At 34.4% G+C, this 24,224-nt stretch overlaps 1 protein-coding gene across 1 annotated transcript in view; it reads right to left on the bottom strand.

The window, feature by feature from the left end:
• LOC114696996 (protein diaphanous homolog 2-like) overlaps positions 1-24,224 on the bottom strand; it is a 761,266-nt gene that overhangs the window by 366,467 nt on the left and 370,575 nt on the right. Inside the window, 1 exon segment of the mRNA XM_037199207.1 lies at positions 8,648-8,777. Coding sequence (XP_037055102.1) covers positions 8,648-8,777 — 130 coding nt within the window.

The raw sequence follows: 24,224 nt of genomic DNA, 5'->3' as shown, positions 1-24,224 counted from the left end.
AACATCTGCAGACACGTTTTAAGAAATACAAGTAATCATAAAGTCTTACAGTGGGTTTAAATAAAGATAGTAGTTATATTCAGCTGATGCTGAATAAACATTCACTGAGATGAATCTGCTAAGGCCAATACTATCTCAAATAATGCCATAATAAAGAAGCCTAATGATATCAATCATTATTGAGAATGTATTATTTGGGGATACAGCTACAAAAAATGTAAATTCCATACAAAATATACCATCCACAAGTGAAGTAAACTATTGAAAGTCAGAACAGAAGCCTTTCGATAGAAGGATGGTAGTAAAAAGTCACCCAGAGCCGGGCGTTGGTGGCGCACGCCTTTAATCCCAGCACTCGGGAGGCAGAGCCAGGCGGATCTCTGTGAGTTCGAGGTCAGCCTGGGCTACCAAGTGAGCTCCAGGAAAGGCACAAAGCTACACAGAGAAACCCGATCTCGAAAAACCAAAAAAAAAAAAAAAAAAAAAAAAAAGTCACCCAGAGCACAAAGCTGCTGGGAAATGGAGGTGAGATTTCAATTTAAAAAAAAAAAAAAGCATGGAAGTCTAAGTTCTGATACAGTCATAGTGAAAACGGTATAATTCACCAGCCAATAAACCTCCAATATACAAAGATTAAGGTGTTCTAACAAATAGAAGTTACAATACCCTAACAAGTAAGCTACATAAGTATATAAGAAACATTTGTTAGAGGCCCTAGAGTCACTAATCACCTGCATCTGTAAGGGACTGGGCTTGATTCCAACTATTGCAAAATTAAATAAATGAATAAACAAACAAAAATGAAGTATATTGCACAAATCATTCAAATCCAAATAATGTATTGTCAACAATACTATATTAGAAACTTAATGAGGGTAACTCTCATGCTTTTACCAAACTTTAAAAATATCAGCACGTTTGTTTTAGACCTCATATTCTTTCTCTTATTCTATTTTTTGTTATTTAGGTTGTCATTTTGTTTTCTAAGATAGTATCTCACTATGTAGCAAAGGATAGGTTTGAACTTGCAATTTAGTTTTAGCACTGGAATTACAAGCAAATACGTGGCATTTCTTTCATCTTAAAAAAAAATGGTTTTTAAACACCTAGAGGTAACTTTGTAAAAAAACAAGTAAATATGTTGAAAACAAGGATGCTTTAATTAAATATCTGTTACCCTAACACATGTTACAATGTTTACGGTATTCACAAAATAGATAGAATAGAATAAAATAGAATAGAATCTCTGACAAAAAAGGTTCAATTTATTTAAAACATTATACACACAAAAATCCAAAAGAAGTTAAGCAACATTTTAACATGTTTATTAAAATGATATAGTATTATATTTGTAGTTAGAGTTTTTCTCTTGGCGTCCCACCAAGCCCTGGCAGTCCCATAGCCCACTTATAAAATAAACATACAGACACTTACATTATTTAAACTGCTCGGCCATTAGCTCAGGCCTACCGTTGTCTAGCTCTTACTCTTATACTCAGCCCATTTCTGTTAATCTATATGTCACCATGTGTTCCATGGCTTTACCTGCTGCCTTTACATGATCTCCCTGGAAGGCAGGCTGGTGTCTCCTCCTCTCCGCCTACCTATTCTCTCAATTCTCCTCTCTGCTAGTCCCGCCTATACTTCCTGCCTGGCTACTGGCCAATCAGTGTTTTATTTATCAATCAATCATCCACAGCATATATGTACTATGTTTTATTCAGATAACTAACACTTAACTAAGTCAAAATATTCTACTATGCTAGCAGCAAGATGGCTCAGTGGGTGAAGGATTCATCTTGCAGCCAAGCCTGCTGACCTGAGTTCTGACACTCTACTCCACCCATATGATAGAGAAAACCATCTCCTGAAAGTTGTCCTATTACTTTCACTTCCACTTCCACTTCCACTTCCACTTCCACACACACACACACACACACACACACACACACACACACACACACACACACACACACTGCAGGATTTCCACATTGGTATAATATGATCTCATGTGTCTAAAAGAACATCTAAATCTGTTCAGAAATTGTACATTTTAACCTTTTCCTACATCTTCAACTATGTGTCTACAGACAAGTGCTCTAAAATCACTATAATTTTATCCCAAAATTCATGTAGATTTTTTCAGGGTAATTAACAATAGAGAATATGGAAGTAATTTTTCAAGTACTAGAATAAAGATAGCAGCTACAGCTGTTGCTACTGGCCCTATGACATAATCTTTAATGCTCCTCATAAACATCTCTTGTTTGGTGATATCTTCAAGTTCAGTTTCTCTCTATTTGTAGCACGAATCTTAACAGCTCTTATTAATAAAATCAAACCTGAGCCAAGTATTGGGGTGAACGCTGGAAGATCAGAGAAGCAGAACAAGCCAGAGCTTCCTCACCTCGCCAATTCCTCAGCTGATCCTGTTTCCTCAGACTGCAAGCTTCTGAGTTCTCATCCAAATGGATCTCAGCTGAACTGCTACTCAAAAGCCTAAAAGCTTAACCAGCCAGTTCCTGGTCCTCACGCCTTATATACCTTTCTGGTTTCTGCCATCACTTCCTGGGATTAAAGGGGTGAGTCACCATGCCTGGCTGTTACCAGTGTGGCTTTAAACTCACAGAGATCCAGAGGGATTTCTGCCTCTGGAATGCTAGGATTAAAGGCGTGTGTGCCACCATTTTCTGGCCTCTATATCTAGTGGCTGTTCTGTTCTCTGACACCAGATAAGTTTATTAGGGTGCACAATATTTTGCAAAACACAATATCACCACAATTATTAACTCAATTGTTTCCACTTTTAACTTTCTCATTGGAAGAAGTGAAATGAAGCACAGAGTAGGAGATATCCTTAGGCCAGTATCTTTTATATTGATGTGCCTAGCTTCCTCTCTTTATAGTGAACAATAACCAGCTACCCACACTGCCTTATTTTGATAAATATCCACTGTATTAAAATGGAATCAGTTGTTTAATTTCAAAATTGTTTACTGACCACTTAGATGTATCTGGTTTGCTGTGTGTGTACTGAGACTGACCCCAATAAGAAATTAATCTGTGAATCTAAGAAGTCAGCCTATGCAGTGGAGATAGAAACAAAAATCCAAATGTGGAATTTGTTCTATTATCAATAAGGCTCCAATGCTGCTACTGACACCAATACAGAGAAGGCTAATCTGTGCAACTGGAGTAAGATAACCTTTAGACAACTAAACAGAGGAGAGGGCACTTATAGCTATGGTAGGATTTTTAATTGCTCAGCATTTACTGTATATTTTCCAATATCTCTGTGTGAGAAAGTGTGAAAATATGGCTGAAATTTGAATAGTCTTCCATACAGTGGTGTGATCATGGTTAATTTTTTTCATCATTTGTGGGACCAGTTTCTTGCACTATAAAATGATGAAGCTGGATTCAGTGCCACTCTGGGTTGCTTTTAGCAGGAACTAGGAGACCTCTAAAGTTTCTACTGATTCTAATGTCCTTGATTTTTTTCCTCTTTCCTCCAACTTTTATATTCTAATATTTGACTTTCATTATTACTTAATGTTTCTTAAAATGTTTTGTTTTTGCTTTCCTCACAACTTTTATTCTCTACTCTAATTTACATCTTTAATTCCTAGAGTTTCCAAACAAGATTCCTTTTAATGTAAAAGGAATTCAACCTATTAATTCTGAGAAGAAATAAGTGTAAATGTAAATAGTCAGTTAGCAATACAACATAGAAACAAGACAGATATCACAAGGCAAAGGTGGATGAGAAAAATATAATTTAATTCATTTGTAATTAACATTGTTCATGGAACTCTTAGCTAGCATTTATATTGTAAGATGGCACTAATTTAACTGAAGTGAAACCCATTTTAGATTTATGTAAAACCTTAGGATTAATAGTGCCTTCAAATACATTAATATAATTTTCCTGTATTGAATAGAATAGTTTTAATTAAACTTTACTAACCCTTTTGGTTTAATCCCTGGAGCTAACCTATAAAACAGTAAAGGTTTTAAATCAAACTATAAAAATCCTCAAAGCTAAAAATTAAAGTGATAGCTATGGAGAAGAGAGTGGATAAAGAATTCACCAAATATGTCTAGTAAATTATTAATATTTCATATATTATATATCTACTATATATACATATATTCACATGACTTAGTTAGGATTTCTATTGCTATGATAGAATACAATAATCCAAATCAACTTCTAGTCCATCACTAAAAGATATCAGAGTAGAAACTCAAGGCTGGAACCTGGATGTGGGAGTGCTTCTTTGTTGCTTCCTCAGTCTGCTTTTTATTATACCCAAGACCAACAGACCAGAGGTGGCACCACCCACAGTGAGCTGGTATATCTCACATCACTCATCAATCAAGAAAATCCACTACAAGCTTGCCATAGACAATCTGATGGAGTCATTTTCTCAGTTCAATTTATCTCTTACCAAATGTCTGGTTTGTTTTAAGTTCACACAAAAGAAGATACTGCACCATCCATGTATAATCATTAAAAATAAAGTAGGCAAAAGGTAATTGTGGCTTATAGAAGGCACTTTTTAGTGTTTGAAGATATCAAAATCTGTATAGACACAATACTTTCTTGATACATACTGGTATGTCAATCACTAATGAAAGGATCTGTGACTTAGAATTTACCCAAGAATAAAATAATTACAGTACTACTTTATTAATTTCAGTGATAATAAAGTTCCATCATATACTATTTTCTTCTGAACTACAGATTTACAAGAATTTATGTTTAGAAGAAAATACTGTACTTTTTTAGTCTACTTGCTTGCCTCTCCTGTCCCAGCAATAATAGCTAACTAAATAACTAAACAAATTCAAATAAAAACAAAACCACTTTCAAAATCTCCAGGCAATGCTTCATAAACTTCTCGCACAAAAGTACCCCTAATGGAAGTGAAGATTGAACACACACCCCTAGGGATCTGCTGCAAGTGTGAAATTTCTTTGAAGTCATCCGTTTTATTTTAAAAATTCATGTGGCTTTTGCATTCTACTCTGTAATATATATCTATTTTAATGTAAAAATGATGTGTTTTCTTCAATATCTTTGAGTTACAGAGCTCTAGGAAAATATGCTAAATTGATACCAAAGGCTTGCTTCTCCAAGGAATGCATAATTTTAAAGCTTAGCTTTCTGAAGAATAAAGATAATTATACAAATAAAGGTTTCCCTACATTCTACATAATGTTTTTGTTTTTCTTGCAGCTTAAGGTGATGGCACTTCTCTCCATCATCAATAATTTTGAGGCCTATGCTTTTAGTACTTAATGAGAATATACCCATTGTTTGCCATACTGGACAGAAAACATTCTTTTCTTATAGTTAGCACCTGAATTCTAATATTCACAAAAGATAGATGGTCATACAGTTGCTTATTATATGTGAAATGTAGTACATTCATTAATACACATTTTCATTGTTCCTATACCTCCAATTTTAAAAAGGCTGTTTTGTTTTTTAATAGAAGGGGATCATTTCATAAGCAGATGATCCATTTTCAAAAATAAATTAATTATATAGTGTTGATCTATTTTTTATTTCCACTGGGAGAGTGTGAATACTAAACATACAGTATATTAAACACAGTACTGAAGGTGATAGAATTTGATTCAAATGACCCTGAAATTTATGTTAAGAAAGCAAAGACAAAATAGACTTAAATATTAAGGAAAAGCATTTAACTATAAATAACACGTAAGTGGCATGACCTTTCACCATTTCTTTTCTTCCTGTAGAGACTAAACTTAAAAGTATTTTCTCTTGAGGCTTTGGTAACAAGACAGTAGAAAGAAAGGAAATGGATTTTGAACAGTGTTTTGACAAATGATAGTCAGTTGTCGTAGAGGACAATGCAGGTGAGATTTTCAGGCAGGGGATGCAGTAGGAAATTGTACACATAGACATGATTATTATAAAGGAATAAAAATGGCTCAAGAGAATATATGTCTGGGTACACTGAAGTGAGAACCAGGAGGAAATGAAAGGGGGCCGCAAGCAGGCAGAATGTGCTTAAGAAGTTTTTAAGTAGAGAACTCTTTGAATTTCACAGGGAAAGAAAAAGAGCTATTCAAAAACAAGTGGACAGTGGGAATTGCTGCAGCCCAAACAGTGAGACAGGAACAGGGGATTTTGGCATTGGTCTCATGAATATACTGGCTAGATCAATACACAAAGCAAGTAATCAAAACACAACGGATAAATTTGGCTGTTGAAATAGACAGGGCAAAAGGAAGTCGTGAAACTGTTAAAGATATAAAAAGGATTTATCAAAAAGCCCAGATATATGAAAGAAACAAAGCTAGATAGGATGTATGCTTAGCTGAACCTTGAAGAACTAGACAACATATTTATGATTATTCTCTTCTAATCTAATGATCAAAACATTGCAATCTCTGGTGGATAAATTGTTAATACTATTATGACTATCAGTTCTAATGACAGTAGTATAATGGGAGTGTACACAGTAGGTGGCAAGGCTCTTACTGTATGCTTTGTATATATTAGTTTATGTATTTAATCTTACTGTTATTGACATTCATTGTCATTTTCTAGATGAGAACATAAAAATCACAACCTCAATGCTCTGAAACTAGTAAATAATACAATTAGAATTAGAAATTTTAAAATAACTTAAAAGGTTTTGTTCTGGTGTCTGCCTTTATCATTTGTAACAGTGGCTAAACGTATTTGGTTTTAATGTTTTAGCAACAACTTAAAACATATAAACATTATATAAAACACAGTCACATGTTCTATAATAGAAATAGGATATTAGGTGACTTTATTTTTCTGTCAACAGGAGTATACATTCTAATATTTCTTTGACATCACCAGAAGATACTGACTTATGAGGAAAATGTTATATATGAAGTCTTTGATCATGAACTTCCAACCTATCAAATGTGAGACATAAATCTATTTTCATTGCTAATTATACAAGTACATGGTATTCTATTGGAGTGAAATAAAACAGATTAAGCAGTATATCTTTATTTCTCTCTGTGTGTACTACATTAATAAACAAATATGTAGAATTAAACTCAATCATTCTGTTTTATTAAACTCAATGTATATATTTAGATATGGTGACAAAAGGTATCTTAAATATAGGAATTGAAAATTATCACCATAAAATTGACAGGACAATTTATTTTAAATTAAACAGATATATTTCCCTTTAAAACTGATTCTTATTAAACAAATGAAATTAAAATATTATCATAGAGACCATTTAAATAATAACAGCAAAATATCACTTAATTTTAAAACTGGTTTGATTTGTGGTATTCTATATATTTCAATAATAATGTAATATGTTAATGATACATGTTATTTGTCAGTTCAATAATACCTCTAGTTACAAAGGTATATATTAAAATCCAAGGGATGCAAAAAAGCTATAACATACTTATAAATAGAACTTTCTATTATCTTATAAAAAATTTAATGAAGAAAGAAAACTTATAATATTATGGAATCATAATCTATCTTCTATAATTAAGATTGGTCCTTGGACCACAGCACAGGACACAACAGAAAAAAAATTAAAAATAAGGCAAGGATCTGACTGACAACTCCATAATAGCAGACAACTACAGAACAATGTGTGCAAGTGATATTCTGGACGTTTATAGACATTTCCTTCAAAGGACACTAGCAGGATTATTTAGTTTGTAGGAAGTCTGAGAAGCATATGGCTTTGTGCCTTCCCTTAAGTCTCAAAGATACAGAATATAATCACAACAGTACATATTCCTCTTATCTAAAAGAAAAAATAAATTTTGCACCCATATAATATCACCTCCAGAAAAAAATATTTCCTTGATACATCTCCTTTTACTTTTTTTTTTTTTTTTTTTTTTTTTTTTTGGTTTTCGAGACAGGGTTTCTCTGTGTAGCTTTGCGCCTTTCCTGGAGCTCACTTGGTAGCCCAGGCTGGCCTCGAACTCACAGAGATCCGCCTGGCTCTGCCTCCCGAGTGCTGGGATTAAAGGCGTGCGCCACCAACGCCTGGCTCTCCTTTTACTTTTTAATCACTTGTTAAGTGTAGACTATGTTGACACAGCTACTTACCCTGCTTTAAAAACTCACAAGCATTCTGCTTCACTTCTGCCTTCCTTCCTGAATTCAGGATACAGTGATGTGAGACCCGAGTATGCCTCATCATCAACTATTACTTTCATCTGTCCTAAAAGACTGTGCTAGTTTACCTGGCACCTGTTGAGTTATCTCTGGAAAGCTAAACTACAGAACATTATCTTTAAAACATTCTCAAGGAACAACGCCTTAGAATCATTTTGAAATCAACAAAGTATGATTCCTTTACAGCATACAGTAAAGTTCTTATCAACTTAAATAATAGAATGTACTATTTGATTAGAGATCCAAAAGCTTTGATAACCTGGCACTGTTAAAAAATAAAGACCAACACAGGTTATTTAAATGTACAGTGGGGTCAAATATAAGCCCAGCAAAACTATTTTTCTACTTTTCTTACATCAACAAAGAACTTTTATGATTAATAGTGCTCACAGCTTCCTTTTTAATCTTCTCATTTAAACTAAAACACATAGGCTAAGAATAGTCTCAAGGCAGCTGCTAATCGATTACCTTTGCTTGCACTTTCCACATGTTCCAGCTCATCAGGAAATTTCAGGATATCACGGTGTTTTTCCTCACAGATTTCAGCAAGAAAATGCAAAAGGGTTGTTTTTTGATCTGCTGACTTTGTATCTCTAATCTGAAAGGGAAAATATAGCATTTTTGTAATTTAAATAGATACTTTTCTTAAATAAGTCAAACAAAAGATGAGTGAATATTGATTATGATAAAGCTAACTTGAATTTTTTTTATTAAGTTGGCAGTTGCTTCTTAATGGCAACTAGTGACATAGCTCAGGATCATAAAATGAACTTGATATTTTATAAAGGAGAAAAAAAGCATTAATACAAGTGGCAAATTAAGCCTTAATCTATATTTTCGAAAATGTCTGAATCATTATGGCAAAATGAACTATTCTTTTTATGAGACATGAACACTCATTTAAGTATTTATTGTAATAGCTTCAGTTAATGTGTGTTGATGCTAACACTCGGGTCTTTGCATTATTATAAAAAGTATATTCTTGAAAGATGCATTCATTTGTGAGATTAAATTTATTTCTAGCTATCATCGATGCAAATTAACATAAAACAGTAAGCATGCTTTACATTCCTTTACTTGTATGGGCGATAAAAAAATTACGAAGTCATTTCATACAGAATTCTAAGCCAAAATCAGACTACACAGTCATGGAAACATGAAATTACTTATTATTTATTTGCTTAACAGTGAATGCTTTTTTTAGATATACTAGGAAAAATATGTCATTAATAGAATGATAAAAATCTTTAAAGGATAGGTCAGAAAATTTTAGGAGGCTCTAATTTTTTCTTTTTTAGATCTCTTAGACACAGCTGCAAATGAAATCAAGTATTTACGTAGAAACAATGCATAAATATATGACAACACATCACATTTTTCACAGTTTATTGGGTGTTTTAATTCTATAATCCTCAGATGATGGATTTATCCACTGGTGTTCATACTGATTTGGGGCTTTTAGCTTTAAGGATTACTCTGTTTGGAATAAACAAGTATTCTTCACAAACAGGTTTAGGAAAGGCTGTAGAGGATACTTAGGTAATTACAAAGTAAATTAATCCTTATTGTTTTAGTGGCTAAAACAAAAAAGAATCATAGTATTTATTAAATCAGCCTATATAAAATCTGTTTAGTGCTAATCCTTTTATTGACTATTTATATCCTCATGACGTGAAAAAATATAAAGAATATCAGCCTCACAACTCCATAAACAAATGACTACCGAAGGCATAATGGTCCAGGGTTCATCATTATTTCTCAGAGAAATTCTACAAATACAGTATTCAATATATTGAAAATATTTAAAAATGCTGTACTCATGCTCATTCACCAAACACCTTTCCGTACTACAAGGTTGAATCCCACAATCCAAGGACAAGCAGTAAGAACAAAAAGCAACAGGAACCTCAAGGGCAGTTTATCTTAAGTAAGGCTAGCAGCTATAGAAGAATCAATGGGAGGCTCTGGTCTCCAAAGAGAACTCTTTAACTGGGATTACTGTGTTAGATGCTCACAAAGCACATCATTTTTACAGTATGTGGGATATTAAAAAAAATCCCTTACAACTCAACATCTGAGATTCCCCTCCCACCACCAAATAAGTGCCAAGGTAAATTGCAGGAACCCTCCCCCCTCCTAACAGTAAGAAAATTGTTTTTTTTCAAAGTCTGGAGACAAAAACATACAAACAAAAAAAGAGAAGAAGAAAAAAAAATAAACTCTTACACTATTCAAGACACCAAATTGCACAAGAATTTTACAGTTGTTAAAAATATACATAGATATTGCAAATAAAACAGAAAAATGGTATTGTAGTCATGCCAATTTTATGTATTTCCTTTACTTTGTCTAGGGCTTTACATGATTTTTACAGTAAAAACTTCAGCTTCAGTATGCATTCTTAAATTGCTGAATTTACACATTTGTGTATGTATGAGTGTGTAGTTGTATCTGTCGTTTGTATGTATATGTACATGTGTAAAAGTACACTTGCTGTGTGTGCATGTGTTGCAGACATAAGTCATCATCTAGTGTCTTCTATTATTCTCCATCCTGCTTTTTGAGACAGGGTCTTTCACTGAACATGAAGCTTGTTATTCCAGCTAGACTATCTGGCCAGCAAGCCCTAGGCCTGTCTATGCCTCCAATCAATGGGAATTAGACATGCTCCACTATGCCATTTTTATTTTTGCTTGTTTTGTTTTATATGATTCCTAAGGATCCAAATTCAGATCTCTTATGTGAACACCAAGCACTTTAATCACTGAACCATTTTCAAGTACCGAAAAGTATTTTCATATTTATTCACTCTCAGTGCCAATAACAAGATAATCCTGTTATGCAATTTACCATGGTCAATGGTTGAATCTACAAAAACAAATACAGGATAACATCTTAGTTAAGCAAATATGTTATTATTTCTAATTAAGTCAATAGGCCTCCTAGACAAAGTATTCGTGTGCCTTTTTAGAACCATAACATTCCCTTCAAAGCATGGGCAATCAAGGTGAAGCATCTGCCTTGACAATCTGAGAAATGTCTCTAGTTGGTATGGGAGACATGGTGTTTATTCTATATAGCAATATTTATTTTTGAGAAACCATCACACACTGAGTTCTTTTTAATGTCTCAAACTGGCAGGAAATGATGACCAATAGATGGTCTTTTTAATGTTTCTTTCTATACATAACTTTTAGATGAATGAAAATATAATGCAAAATAATTATCCTTAATGTAGTACATTAATTTATATTGTATCTGCATTATTTCTTACTCCATATCATTTATACACTAGCTATCGTCCTTCTGTCTCAGTCCATGTAGTATTATTCATTTTCAGCACAGAAGGCAACTAAAAACACTTTCATCAGTCCTACTAGTTAATGACATTTATCCAATAATTTGCTGTTGTAAGTAGACAAGCTGGATGTTTTCATCTCTTGGGGGTAAAACAAAGGTAATCTAATCTGAATATGTACAATATCACTTCCAAAGTAGTTGGGTTAGTTTATTAAGAGATAAAATTAATTTCTATTTGATATCTGGTTACTTGCAATCATGTTAAAATTTTATAAAAATGTCAAATATCTAAACAAGGAGATAGCCAAGCTCCAGCCTTCCAAAGTCCCATAGTATAATATAAGCATTTCAAAGTCTGGTGTAGCCAGAAGCAAAGTGCCTTTTGGCACTTTGTCTATATTTCAGCTGAATTCCTTCTTCAAGCTACATGGAGGAAGGACACAGGACAGACATCTGACTTCTTTTTATAAGCGGCCAAAGGGTATGGAGAGGCTATTCCATACTTGCCTATTTTGTGTATATTTCCAACACTAAAAAAAAAAAAATAGTAGATTCATAAAGTAGAAATATTTGGAAAAGCTAAAAAATTTGTATTACTTCAGTAATTTGACTTCGTAACTACAAATGAAAATAAGAGCAGTCAGCTAATAAACCACATACATAGTAGTTTTAATTGCAGACACCTGGCCAGTAATTGTTATACACAAAGATTAATAACTGAAATTAAATGAATTCTATTGCCACAATCTCAGTCAGAAATGGTGCATGAATACAAAATACCTGTGCTTGACAATTCTGTTCATCTCTCTCTCTCTAATATTTATTTATTTATTTACTGCGCACTGGTGTTTTGCATATATATAGTGTGAGAGTTTCAGATTCCCTCGAACTGGAGTTACAAATGTTGGGAGCTGTCATATGGGTGCTGGGAATTGAACCTGGGTCCTTTTGGAAGAGCAGCCATTGTCCTTAACTGATGAGCCATCTCTCCAGCCCCTATGCTCATCTTTAAAAAATGTATGAATAATATATGACAAAATATAATAACTTTTGCATGTTAAAATGCAATACTAAAGCTTTAGGTAGAGAGAAAAATATGAGTAATGAGCACTTAATTAAAAAAAAATAGGAGTATGTGTGTATTTGTGTGTGTGCCACATATATACAGGTATCATTCAGGGCCAGAATAGGGCATCAGATGCCCTGGAGCTGGAGTTAAAGACATTTCAGAACTGCCTTATATGGGTGCTAGGAACGGAACTCAGGTGCTCTGGAAGAACGGCAAGTGCTTAACACTGAACCATCTCCCCAGAGTCCCTTAAAAAAATTTACTGATTCTAATTCTAATTCATTCAAGCCTAATAATTGTTAGTCACATCACTGTTCTGAAACCCGACTATTTAAGGACACAGAATCCTGCACAGAGCCAGGGAGCCGGAGACAACATCTTAATGATCCATATCAGTCACACTCAATCCATCTGTGAAGGACCTTGTCTATGGGTAATTTTCCCTTCTGCTGAAACAAACCCAATTTTTCCCCTTGTTTTGTCCTCAGTGGGAACTGAAAAATCTGGTAGAGCAACTTGTCAAAATGAAATTTTCTTTTTAAAAATAAACTAAGCAACTGTGGTTAATTTATTTACTCCATAGAAATGCCATTCTTTAGTTTTTTAATTTATGGCTAATGGGACTGACTGAAAATGTCTAATGCAAAGGGTCTACAACATCTACTAGAAAAACTTATATCTAACCTCCAATCTCTTTCTTTTGCATACAAGGCCATTTACAAGATGGCTCTTGTCTTTTTCTTCAAAACTGTCACTGCTTAGAGCAGAATTGCTTAAGCATACATCATGTGGTCACAGATTAGCACAGTGTGTACTTTTACATGTTATCCCTTGCTAGAAACCTATCCTTTTTCTCCTTCTATTTGTTAGCTAAATGCCTACTCACACTTTAATAACAGTCAACTACTACAGTATCTCTGAGTACTTCTCTCTCATAAGAATGTTCTAAGTCATATTTCAATGCTATGGACAATTGAACACAGTAGTTTTTGCATGTAATATGGATTTTGAAAGCACGGAAAGACCATTTTAATAGTACTTTTTTTTAGAATCTAGGAGCATGCCATAATATACTAGTTGGTTAATAAATGTTTTGGAATAAATTTTTCTTTCTCCACTATAACTCTCATTTGTGCACGCTCAATAGGAATGCAGTTAAATTTAACTCTATTCTTATTTTTATATATAGACACATTCACAAATGCAAGAACACACTCACACATGCACACAGGCAGTGACTACAAAGGCTAGACTTCTCCAAGACACCCTGGAGATAAGTTTGAGTCACTGTTAAAAACATATGTGTTTTGTCAATGAGTAACAGGAAGAGAAAATGGGAAAAAAATCAGTTCCTGTAAGTTTTTAGTTGTGCTAATTAAAATAATGGTGTAACATGTCAGAAAATGCTAACTATATAGTGATCTAGTTTTAGAAAAGAGAGGGAAACAATGTAGAAATACTCTCTGAGAAAGTGGCTATAAACAACTCATTCTCTATTGCTGTATTGTTCATAATTATTAAAAAACAATCCAATTTTATTCATAATTATTGGATACACAATAATACTTGACCTTTTAGCCTAGTACTTCCCAGTTCAACAATCTTGGGTAAACACCTTACTTAATTATAAAGTAGATGTTAAATCAGTAGCTATGGTCCCAGACATGTTTGTGGAATTTGATACAATAAAGTATTAACAGGACCATGACCATCATCAAACTGGAAGTAATGTGAGCCTCCCTTAGTTTGCCATCTTAACATGGTTATTAGAGTCACCAAAGTCCCTCTCTGACAAGGGTTTCTACTAGCATGATGATTTCTTGTTGGGCCAAATCCCTTCTCAACTCTTTCCAACTTTAGCTATGTATGTGTCTATTGATGCAAAGTTGTTATTGTTTTTGAAAGTCTGATTTTTTTTTTGGTTTTTTCGAGACAGGGTTTCTCTGTGTAGCTTTGCACCTTTCCTGGAGCTCACTTGGTAGCCCAGGCTGGCCTCGAACTCAGAGAGATCCGCCTGGCTCTGCCTCCCGAGTGCTGGGATTAAAGGCGTGCGCCACCATGCCCGGCTCGAAAGTCTGATTTTTAAAAGACATTTTATATTCAGCACTGAAAACAATGTTACTCAATATATATTGTTGCTTGAGTGAAAAGGTAAAGATTCCCACACATTCAGTTGGTTTCTCTGTACCCATGAATATACTTTCCCTTTACCAGGAAGAAATGCTCTGTTTATGTGGAGGAGGGAGAATCAACATGTGTTATCCATGTGTTATGTACCTATGGGACAGGCACTTTAGTAAGTGCCTTGCATGCATATATTTTTAAATCCTCAAAACAACTCAGTGAATTAGTTATCTCTATGCCCATTTTACAGGTAACATAGAGCATATAGGCAGAGTTAACACAGTTAATAAAGGCTGGTAAAAGAACATAGCCTGTTCACTAATATAAATTCAGATTTAATATTTACTGGATTTAATAATGGGCTATAGGTCATGAAGAAGATGTTTGGAAAGGAAACCCACTGCACAGGAAGACTGGTCATTAATAATAATGAGTCTTTTCCAACTTCATTGAGTATAATTAATAAATACTACTTTTGCTTTTCCATAGTGATTTATAATGCTCTGATTGTAACATTTATATCACAATACATAATTTTGTTTACATACTCAGTATCACCCACCAGATTGTGACCTCCTTATAAATGAGGACTATGATCAGATTTCCCCCCGGAATGTTCAATGAATAAATGCTCCAGACAAGCCAAAGATAATTAAGGCTAATTTGATGATTAGAGAAATCTTTGGTGACCTTCAAGTATTGTTTCAGAATAGTGCCAAGGACATAAAATTAAACGAAATGGATAGCCAGAAAGAGGAGGTAATGTGTAAGGATAATTTATTCAAAATATTGACTGTGGATAATAACTGGATAATAGAGGGGGCAGTAGAGCCAGCAGCTGGAAAATGGTGAGGCTAGTGGCAAAAGTTATTATAATTATTATCCTGAATAAGTTCAGCATAATTAGGCCAGAGGAGAACAGGAATTGGAAGAAATAAAAATAGAAAATCAAGAATTCATGGGTGCCTGCAACTACCCAGGCCCTGAATCAGGATTAAGCATTGGCCTACCCCCAAACCCACCCCATCTTTTATCTGCTGGAGCACAGGTAGGGGTGTGTGGTCCTGTGAACCCAAGGCTATAGGATCGCCACAACACAGGGCACACAGGGAAGCAAAGGGATGTTCAGGAAGTCCAAGTGAGGGACAAGTGTCAATACTATAGCAGAAACCAGGGGCCTTGAATCAAACCAATGATTCTTTGCTATGAATGCCTGTATGTAAAGCTGTATTACTCAAGGGGTTTACTGTGTGACTCACTATATTATACAGCAGCTTTCATGATGACATTTTCCCTTTCTTCCTTTCCCTTTTTTTTTTTTTTTTAATTTGATTTTGTTTTACTTAGGCAGGACTATTGTAGGGGCAGAGGGCACATGGAAGGGGAAAGGAGATGGGTGGGATCAGGATGCATGATGTAAAATACACACAGAATAAACAATAAAAGAAAATTTAAAAATATGATCCATTATTCTGAAATACAGATTTATATAAACTTATAAATTTAAACAAGTAATGTTTTCATTGTTGTTGCATACTGAGTTTTACTATGAACTCTTTACATTTAGATTTTAATCATAACATTTTTGTTAATTAGTCTTTTATTTTCAAATTACAATTCATAGCTATTTCTCTTTGCTTATAACTATTTTCTAAAAATATAATATGTATAAAAGCTTTGTGTAAATGATAAGAGATATTTTATAGTGTTTCTTTGGGAATTATCTCTTAGACTGCTTACTTCTGCAGTTTTGTTGAACAGAGCCATGCTCTTTCTAAAGCAGAAATTACCAATTTGAATTTCTGAGAGAATGGTATAACTACATCTATTAACCACCTATCTTACACCATGTTTTATAAATTTATTTTGATATGACTACCTTAATAAAAGCTATGTTTTCAAATTAAAAAAAAAAAGAATTCATTGTTGCTAGGCTACAGATACAGCTCAGTGGGAGTCTTGTAGAGCCCTGGGTTCAACTCTCAGTACTTTTAAAAGATGGTAAAATAATTCATGGGTATTGACTAGATTATTAAACAATGACCCTTTGACCAAGAACATTGGGCCTCATCTGGGAAGATGTTAGAAATTCAAATCAACTAAATCAGAAAATGAGAGGGTGTTTCTTGCTATATCAAGGGAAAAATGTGGGCGATGAAGGTGTTGAGAAAACCCCTGGGTAATACTGATGTATTCCAAGGTCTGAGAGCCACAATGACAAATAAAATTTTCAGGTCAAGAGATACTCAGGCAGTTACCTACAGTTTACCTGCGAAATCTTACAACATTTTTGAAATAATAAGTTCTATGTTTGATATGTTTTCAAAGCTTGATGTCAATTTAAAACTAGAGAACTCTCTAGAAATTTGTGGCTACTAAATGACAGAACTGCTCTGTTCTTAATTAGTTCATATAAAATGATACTGATCTGTATCATAATTTACCAATTACTGGTCCAAGAGCAAAACAATCAAACAAATTGTGCATGCTGTGCTGTGGAGGCTTCAGATATATTGCTCATAAGTCTTACAAACACTCCCTTGTTTTTTTCCTTAAAATTATACTAAAATTATACTCACATTACACTATAGTGAATCTGCTGTACTGTGTTTCAGAGTAGTGGTGGACTAGATAGCCTAGTAGATTATTTACCCCCTTTTAACTAACTTAAGCTGGTAAGTAAATACTCATTGGCTCATCTAAACTGTCACTCAGACATTTTCTCAGAAAACTTGAGTCAGAAACTTAAAATGTGAGTTGTAGATAATTGGGCTTCAATGTGGGCCATAAAAATACCTGTGCTACTAATACCTTTCAGGTTTACATGTCAGGGCTATTAGATTTGTTCTAAGGAGCTCAATGCCTTAAGCCTTAGGCCATACAGAATGTACTTATAGAATGTGACCACACTATGTCTATTAAAATAAAATGAAGTATCAGCCATAAGGAAGCATATGCTAATACTGTGTTACCAGAGTCAGCATCCCAATTTCAGATGGAAAGTAAATTGTGAGAATGTATTATATAGGAAAAAAACAGTGGATTTTATGCATCTGCCCCAAAGCAATCCTACACATCAACTTTAGAGTGTTAACAGAGAAAATACTCAGCTAACTTCATGAGAATGGTTCACTTCTGGAAAGTAGTAAGAACCGTCTTACACAAATGGCTGTAGAATGTAGAGTGATCATAGACAAAAATTGAATTGCACATATAGAATAAAAGGAATGCAATGGTAAAGTTGTACACATACTCCCAAGTGAAACATTTCTGGATGTATTTAAGGAGGTCTAACATGGAAGTGATGTTAAGACTTAAACTTGAGACAAAGGTTCATGCCAATAAAGTACATTAGAAGGTGACCCTTTCAGACCCCTCCCTTTCTCCTTATATTTATAAAAATGGCTACAAGAAACTCAGTGAACTTAAGAAGTCCTGCATTAAAAAACAGTTGCCCACTCCATGTGTGTGAAGGTAACAACCCTAACATACCAAAAGGAAACAAGACACATCTATACTGCATTGATTAACCTTAAAAAGAAATGAGATATTTCATGCAGAGACAGAATCTGGTTGAATCCTTGAAATTAAATCATTTAATCTATCACTGTGATCAGATAATTCCACTTTATTTTTTTTAGTAAAATGTTACCTAATTATGGCTTATTTTCCCCTATTATATTTATATATTCATGGAACAGTTAATATTTAAGCAATCATGAATGCTCCACTGCATACTTCAAAACAACTACTACTGCTTGCCAGTCTTGATACAGCACATGAATTCTAATGTTAGTTTCCTTTATTTAAAAAAAATAAGTTCTATGCTCTCTTCCAAGGTTGTTTACGAATTATTGCTTTCTTCAACACCAGCAGACATTGCAATAACATTGAGAAAGATAATGTACTTTTAAAGATTGCAATTACCATAAAGACATTATCTCTGCAGCTACGACCAGACAGGTCTAACACATAACACATGCATTCCTGGGTTTGTTTCTGAATCTGTCACCAAAACTCCCCCCCCCCTTTTTTTAAAGGTGTTACATGACCATAGTTGACACTAATTCAGCCAAATGTAATTTACACTGGAAAAGATGTCCTAATTCTCAATGTAGGCTTGATTGTCCCTTTTTTACACTCTTGATTTTTCTATTATAATGGCACTTCCAAAAAAAGGCGGGGGGGGGGGGCAGGTGATATCAATTGTATAAAAAGTCATGCAATTGAAGAGCTTTTCACTTCTTAGTTTATGGTAGCAATCTGGGAAAGCAGAGCTTACACTTGAAACCATGACAACATTCGATGTAATGAGTATTCATCTCAATTGCCACCTTCAGGCCCAGCAGTCTATTTGTGCTATTAGTTTCTCAGAGAAGACAAATTCTGCTTTCCTACCCACACTGCTCTATCTCTTAGTGTTTTCCTTATACTATCACTTATTCAAAGAGAATGCACTACACATGCATCACTCTGAAATAGCCAGGACAAGTGGAAAATCATCAGCCACTTATGCTCATTTAGGAAAGGCCACAATGAATTAATGAAACACGTCTGTACTTTACAAACAAAAGCAGGTCTGCTACTTGTAACTGCTTTCAGTTAATCAACCTGTCTACAGTAGGCCTACCAAACAAGTTCTTCTGAGAATAGCTTTAAGAAAATCAAATTATTTTAAATTGATATAAACATAGTCTATAAGCATAAGTATCTCTTAGGTTTTTTATTTAATTTTTATTTTATTTTATAATATAATTACATATCAGCCACGGATTCCCTTGTCCTCCCCCCTGCCGCCTTCCACCCAGAACACCCCCCATGCCCATCTCCTCCAGGGCAAAGACTCCCCTGGGGATTGAGTTCAACCTGGTAGACTCAGTCCAAGCAGGTCCAGTCCCCTCCTCCCAGGCTGAGCCAAGTGTCCCTGTATAAGCCCCAGGTTCCAAACAGCCAGTTCATGCACTGAGGACAGGACCTGATCCCACTACCTAGATGCCTCCTAAACAGATCAAGCTAATCAACTGTCTCACTTATCCAGAGAGGGCCTGATCCAGTTGGGGGCTCCTCACTATTGGTTCATAGTTCACGTGTTTCCATTCGTTTGGCTACTTTGTTTTCCATTCGTTTGTCCCTGTGCTTTTTCCAATCTTGGTCTCAACACTTCTCGCTCATACAAACCCTCCTCTTTCTCACCAATTGGACTCCTGGAGCTCCACCTGGGGCCTGGCGGTGGATCTCTGCATCTAGTTCCCTCAGTCATTGGATGGGGTTTCTAGCACTACAATTAGGGTGTTTGGCCATCCTATCACCAGAGTAGGTCAGTTCAGATCTCATCCATTTCTCTGTCATTGGGTGATCCCTGTGTCTTTCTTAGGGTCCTGTTTTCTAGGTAGCCGCCCTGGAGTTGTGAGTAGCAGTCTAGTCATCTTTGTTTTACATCTAGTATCCTCCTATGAGTGAGTACATACCATGCTTGTCTTTCTGAGTCTGGGTTACCTCACTCAGGATGATTTTTTTCTAGCTTCTTCAATAAGTCTCGGTTTATACAAATTCTAAAACCACTCATTTTTTTTATTGTAATGAGCAGTTTTAGTTAAAATTGACTATGTGAAGTTTGAGAGAAAGTGAAATAGAACATGGGCAAAAATGCAGGTAGATGACACTCAAAGATCTGCCATTAATGTAAGAGTAACTCTGGTAGTCAACAACAAATTTTTTGAAAGGCAAAATCAACAACAATGAGATATAGCTGTTGAGGAGTTGCTTAAATATATTTATGTTGGTAGCTTTCTTTAATCAATAATTCATTCACTCATCTTCAATTCTCTATATAATTTTATCATATGAATTAATAGTAATCATTTTCTCTGTTGAATTTTTTTCTTATTACTTCCTGTTTTTGCAGCTCTGGTCAGGATTATTACTGATATCTTATCAGTGATATCTTACTACAGGCAATGCAGATGCAAACCCTCTTTTTCAGTGTAAGATAAGAATATAAAATTTAGCATTTTAAACATTTGGAGTTCAGTGACACCAAAGACATTCACATGCCTGTACAATCACTCGCACTGTTCATAATCAGAACTTGTTGTCATCCTAAGCTAAAACATTAGACACCAATAGTCTGTCATCTTTTTAACCTTTCAGGTAGCTATACTCTAATTTCTGTGTAAATTTGACTATTCTAAGTACCTCATATAAGGACAAAGATTCATTGATTATGCAGTATGTACCAGACATTCATTGCTTAGTCTTATGGTAGTGATACACAGTCAAATCTTAATGGAAGAGGACTTGTTAAAAAGAAGAGTTCCAGCAGGAAGAGAAAAGAAGGTGAGGGGGTGTTGGAGTGAAAATAAAATTCACTAGATAAACATATGAAACTGTCAAACAACAAAAAAATTAACAAAGAAAAAGTGAAGCAAATTGGTAACTGCCTGGAGCTGCAGAGTAGATCAAGGGAACAGGGTTATGAGGAATCTATACTAGGGACTGTGGTGGGGAATCTGTAGGACTAGAGAAATGCCAATTTCACCAAACTTTATTCTAATTGTATAAGTTTTATTGTAGGCCAATTATGTCTCATAAAAATTCCCTAAATAAATTACAGCTGAGGATCAATTCTCTTAACCACTAACAAATTTGACTGCTGCTGCTGCTGCAAAACAAAACAAAACAAAACAAAACAAATATACAAAAACTAAATTGATGCTTTAGGAAATCAATAAACACTCTGGATTTTCTCATACAGTCTATAAAAGCTGAAATTTGGGCATGCTACACAACTTGAAATGGGCCAGACTATTGCTGATGAAAAATTCTGACAACGAAGCATGTGTATCATTCTCCAAATATTTCAATATGATTTATAATAATTTTTCATGTTCCTTCATACCAGATTTCTAAATATCATACTTTAAAAATGTTTAGGTTTTAGATGTGACATGACTGTAGAACTGGTCCAGATTAGAGCATGAGGATATTAACCTCATAATAGGCTATTAGGATGTGACCATGTTATTAAAGTTTATATTATATCTCTGTTTCCATCTAGGTTCTTTCTGCTTCATTTCTGCCATGAGGTGAGCTTCTTTTCTCCACCACAAGCTCCAGACATAATATTCTACCTTGCTTCTCTCTGAAAACCACAAAAGCAACCAATTCTCATCTGAAACCATGAAGCCATGTGTGCCAATCTTTCCCTCTAGCAAGTTGTGTTTCTTGGATTTTTTTTTGTCACTAAAACAGATGTACAGATGAGATACAGGTGTACATGATAAAGATTTCATTGAATTTAAAGAGTAAATTCCCTTCTCTAAACCGCCTCCAAGCAGTTTACATTTCATCATACCTGAATCCTTCATACTGAGCAATAAAAATAAAAATGTTTCATTCATACTTATGTAAATAAAAGTCATGAAAGTCTCTTGCTATTGGAAGCAGTACTTGATTTTTCTGCCTGATTAGTGAAATGAGGGTTGCACACACAAAATAGATTGTTATACAATTATATTATTCTTTTGACTCAGTAGTGCTAAATTTTATACAACTGTTTTAAAAAAACTAACATTTCATTAAGATGGGGAAGAAAGAGGAGGATTATGGGAAGTGAATACATGATGTACTTGGACTTAAATATATTATTATGAAGCTCATCACTGTACAACGAATGCTAATGAAAATGTGCAAAAAAAATAAATGCAGAAAGTACACAGTAACTTTAGAATCAATCTTAAATATTGTAGCATCAAAAGAAATGTGTAGGGGCTGGAGAGATGATTCAATGGTTAATAACACCTGCTGCTCTTGCAAGAGGACCTGTGTTCAATTCCAAGTTGCTCAATGCTATCCATAAATCCAGTTGCAGGTGCTCCAAAGCCATCTTCTGACTTCCACAGGCAACAGGCATGCATGCAGTGCACACATTACACACATGCAAAACATTCATATACATAAAAATAATTTAAAGAGACATGTATTCTGAGATTCCATTATGTAAATGAAGAAACTAAAAGAATAGGGATAAGAAAAAAAAACATTAAGACTTTGTGATCATCCTCATGACAGAATTCAGGCAAAATCAAATTGAAAAGAAAGGAGCAATGCTCATATTATACACGGGGCTGGTATTATCTCTTTCCTTTGCAGAGAAGTGCAGCAGTTTCACAGTGTGGGATGTCGCCCACAGAGTGCCTTTTTGCCTGGTAGTTAGTTAGCAAACATTTATGAGCAACATAATTTATTTTTCATGTGTGTTGCTATATTGTGTCCATCCATCCCCCTTACAGCCGTCCCCACACACTTTTTTCCCTCTCTCTGGCTTTAGCATTACTGTGTTCTATATGTATCATTAAATTCATGAAAGCAAAAAGATTGGAAATATGTTTGATTTTTCTTTTTTCCTGCAAAAATCCTAGCAGTGGGTTCCACAAAGAATAAAGGTTCAATAAATGTGGCTGTAATTACCAGCATGGAAAAAGTATTTAAATAGATATAAATAATTCCTAACGCCTCTAATATTATCACAGACCTTTATGTTAGTAAAAAATCCACTTTATAAACTTCCTTCCAGTCATTGGCTCCCCTTATTAAGGTTGTGCAATGCGTTCATTAGGAAGGCTTCATTTAACTGGAAAACCAGCTTGTGACATGATTGGTCACATTCAGTCACAGTAGCCATGTTTTATTTTGCACAACAGTTTCAAACAGGGTTTAAATCCCCTTCAAACAGAGCTTTTATAGAATAAAAAAGCATTTGTTTTCAAACTTACTAATTATATTCACTAAATGCTGCTCATGTTGTCGACTTTCCCCCACTGTGAGAATTACAAAATCAGTCATAAGATTAAACTCAGAAAATGACTACAGCAATTCACAGAATACTAAGCCAGCTGGGTTCATTTAAATCCTCTGTGGAAACAGTCTTCATGGTGAACCAAGTTAGACCCACAGATAGTCCCAGAAATATTCACTTCTTTTCTGTTCTGGTGCTGCAAATGTTGACAACCACTTTGAATAAATGCGAAAATCATCAAAAAGCACCTGTAAAATTTTCTAAACTAAAACATGTTTTATTTCACTTAGCCATAGCTCTCAACCCAACATTTGTCATTATTACTGTTTAATCACAATTATTTCACAAATATAGTTGTGAAACAATATTACTTGAGCGTTTTGAGTTAGTGAATAATTTTTTGATGAAAGAAAAGGACCTGGAGATGGGGCAGAAATTTTTCAATAAAGAAAAAAAAAACATGTTGAGAGAGAGAACAAATATGACTTTTAAACAGATGGGATTGATGAGGAATACCAATCAAGTCTGCATTTACAAAGCACTGTTCTCTAAAGAATTCAATAAACTGAAGATTGGAGGGTTTAATGAAGTTTTGACACAACTTAAACTATAGTGTTGTAAATGTACTAATCTAAAAAGATGTAATCAAATTCCAAGAAAACAAACAAGTGTTACACTTAAAGTATTAGCAGAATCATTTACACCCATGTATATAAATGAATATTTCAGTTTTCAAGATACTCTTTAAATCAGCT

The sequence above is a fragment of the Peromyscus leucopus genome, chromosome X (assembly GCF_004664715.2).
Source record: "Peromyscus leucopus breed LL Stock chromosome X, UCI_PerLeu_2.1, whole genome shotgun sequence".
Lineage (NCBI taxonomy): Eukaryota > Metazoa > Chordata > Mammalia > Rodentia > Cricetidae > Peromyscus > Peromyscus leucopus.
Note: the sequence above shows the minus strand (reverse complement) of the source record. Positions and strands in the feature narration are given on the sequence as shown.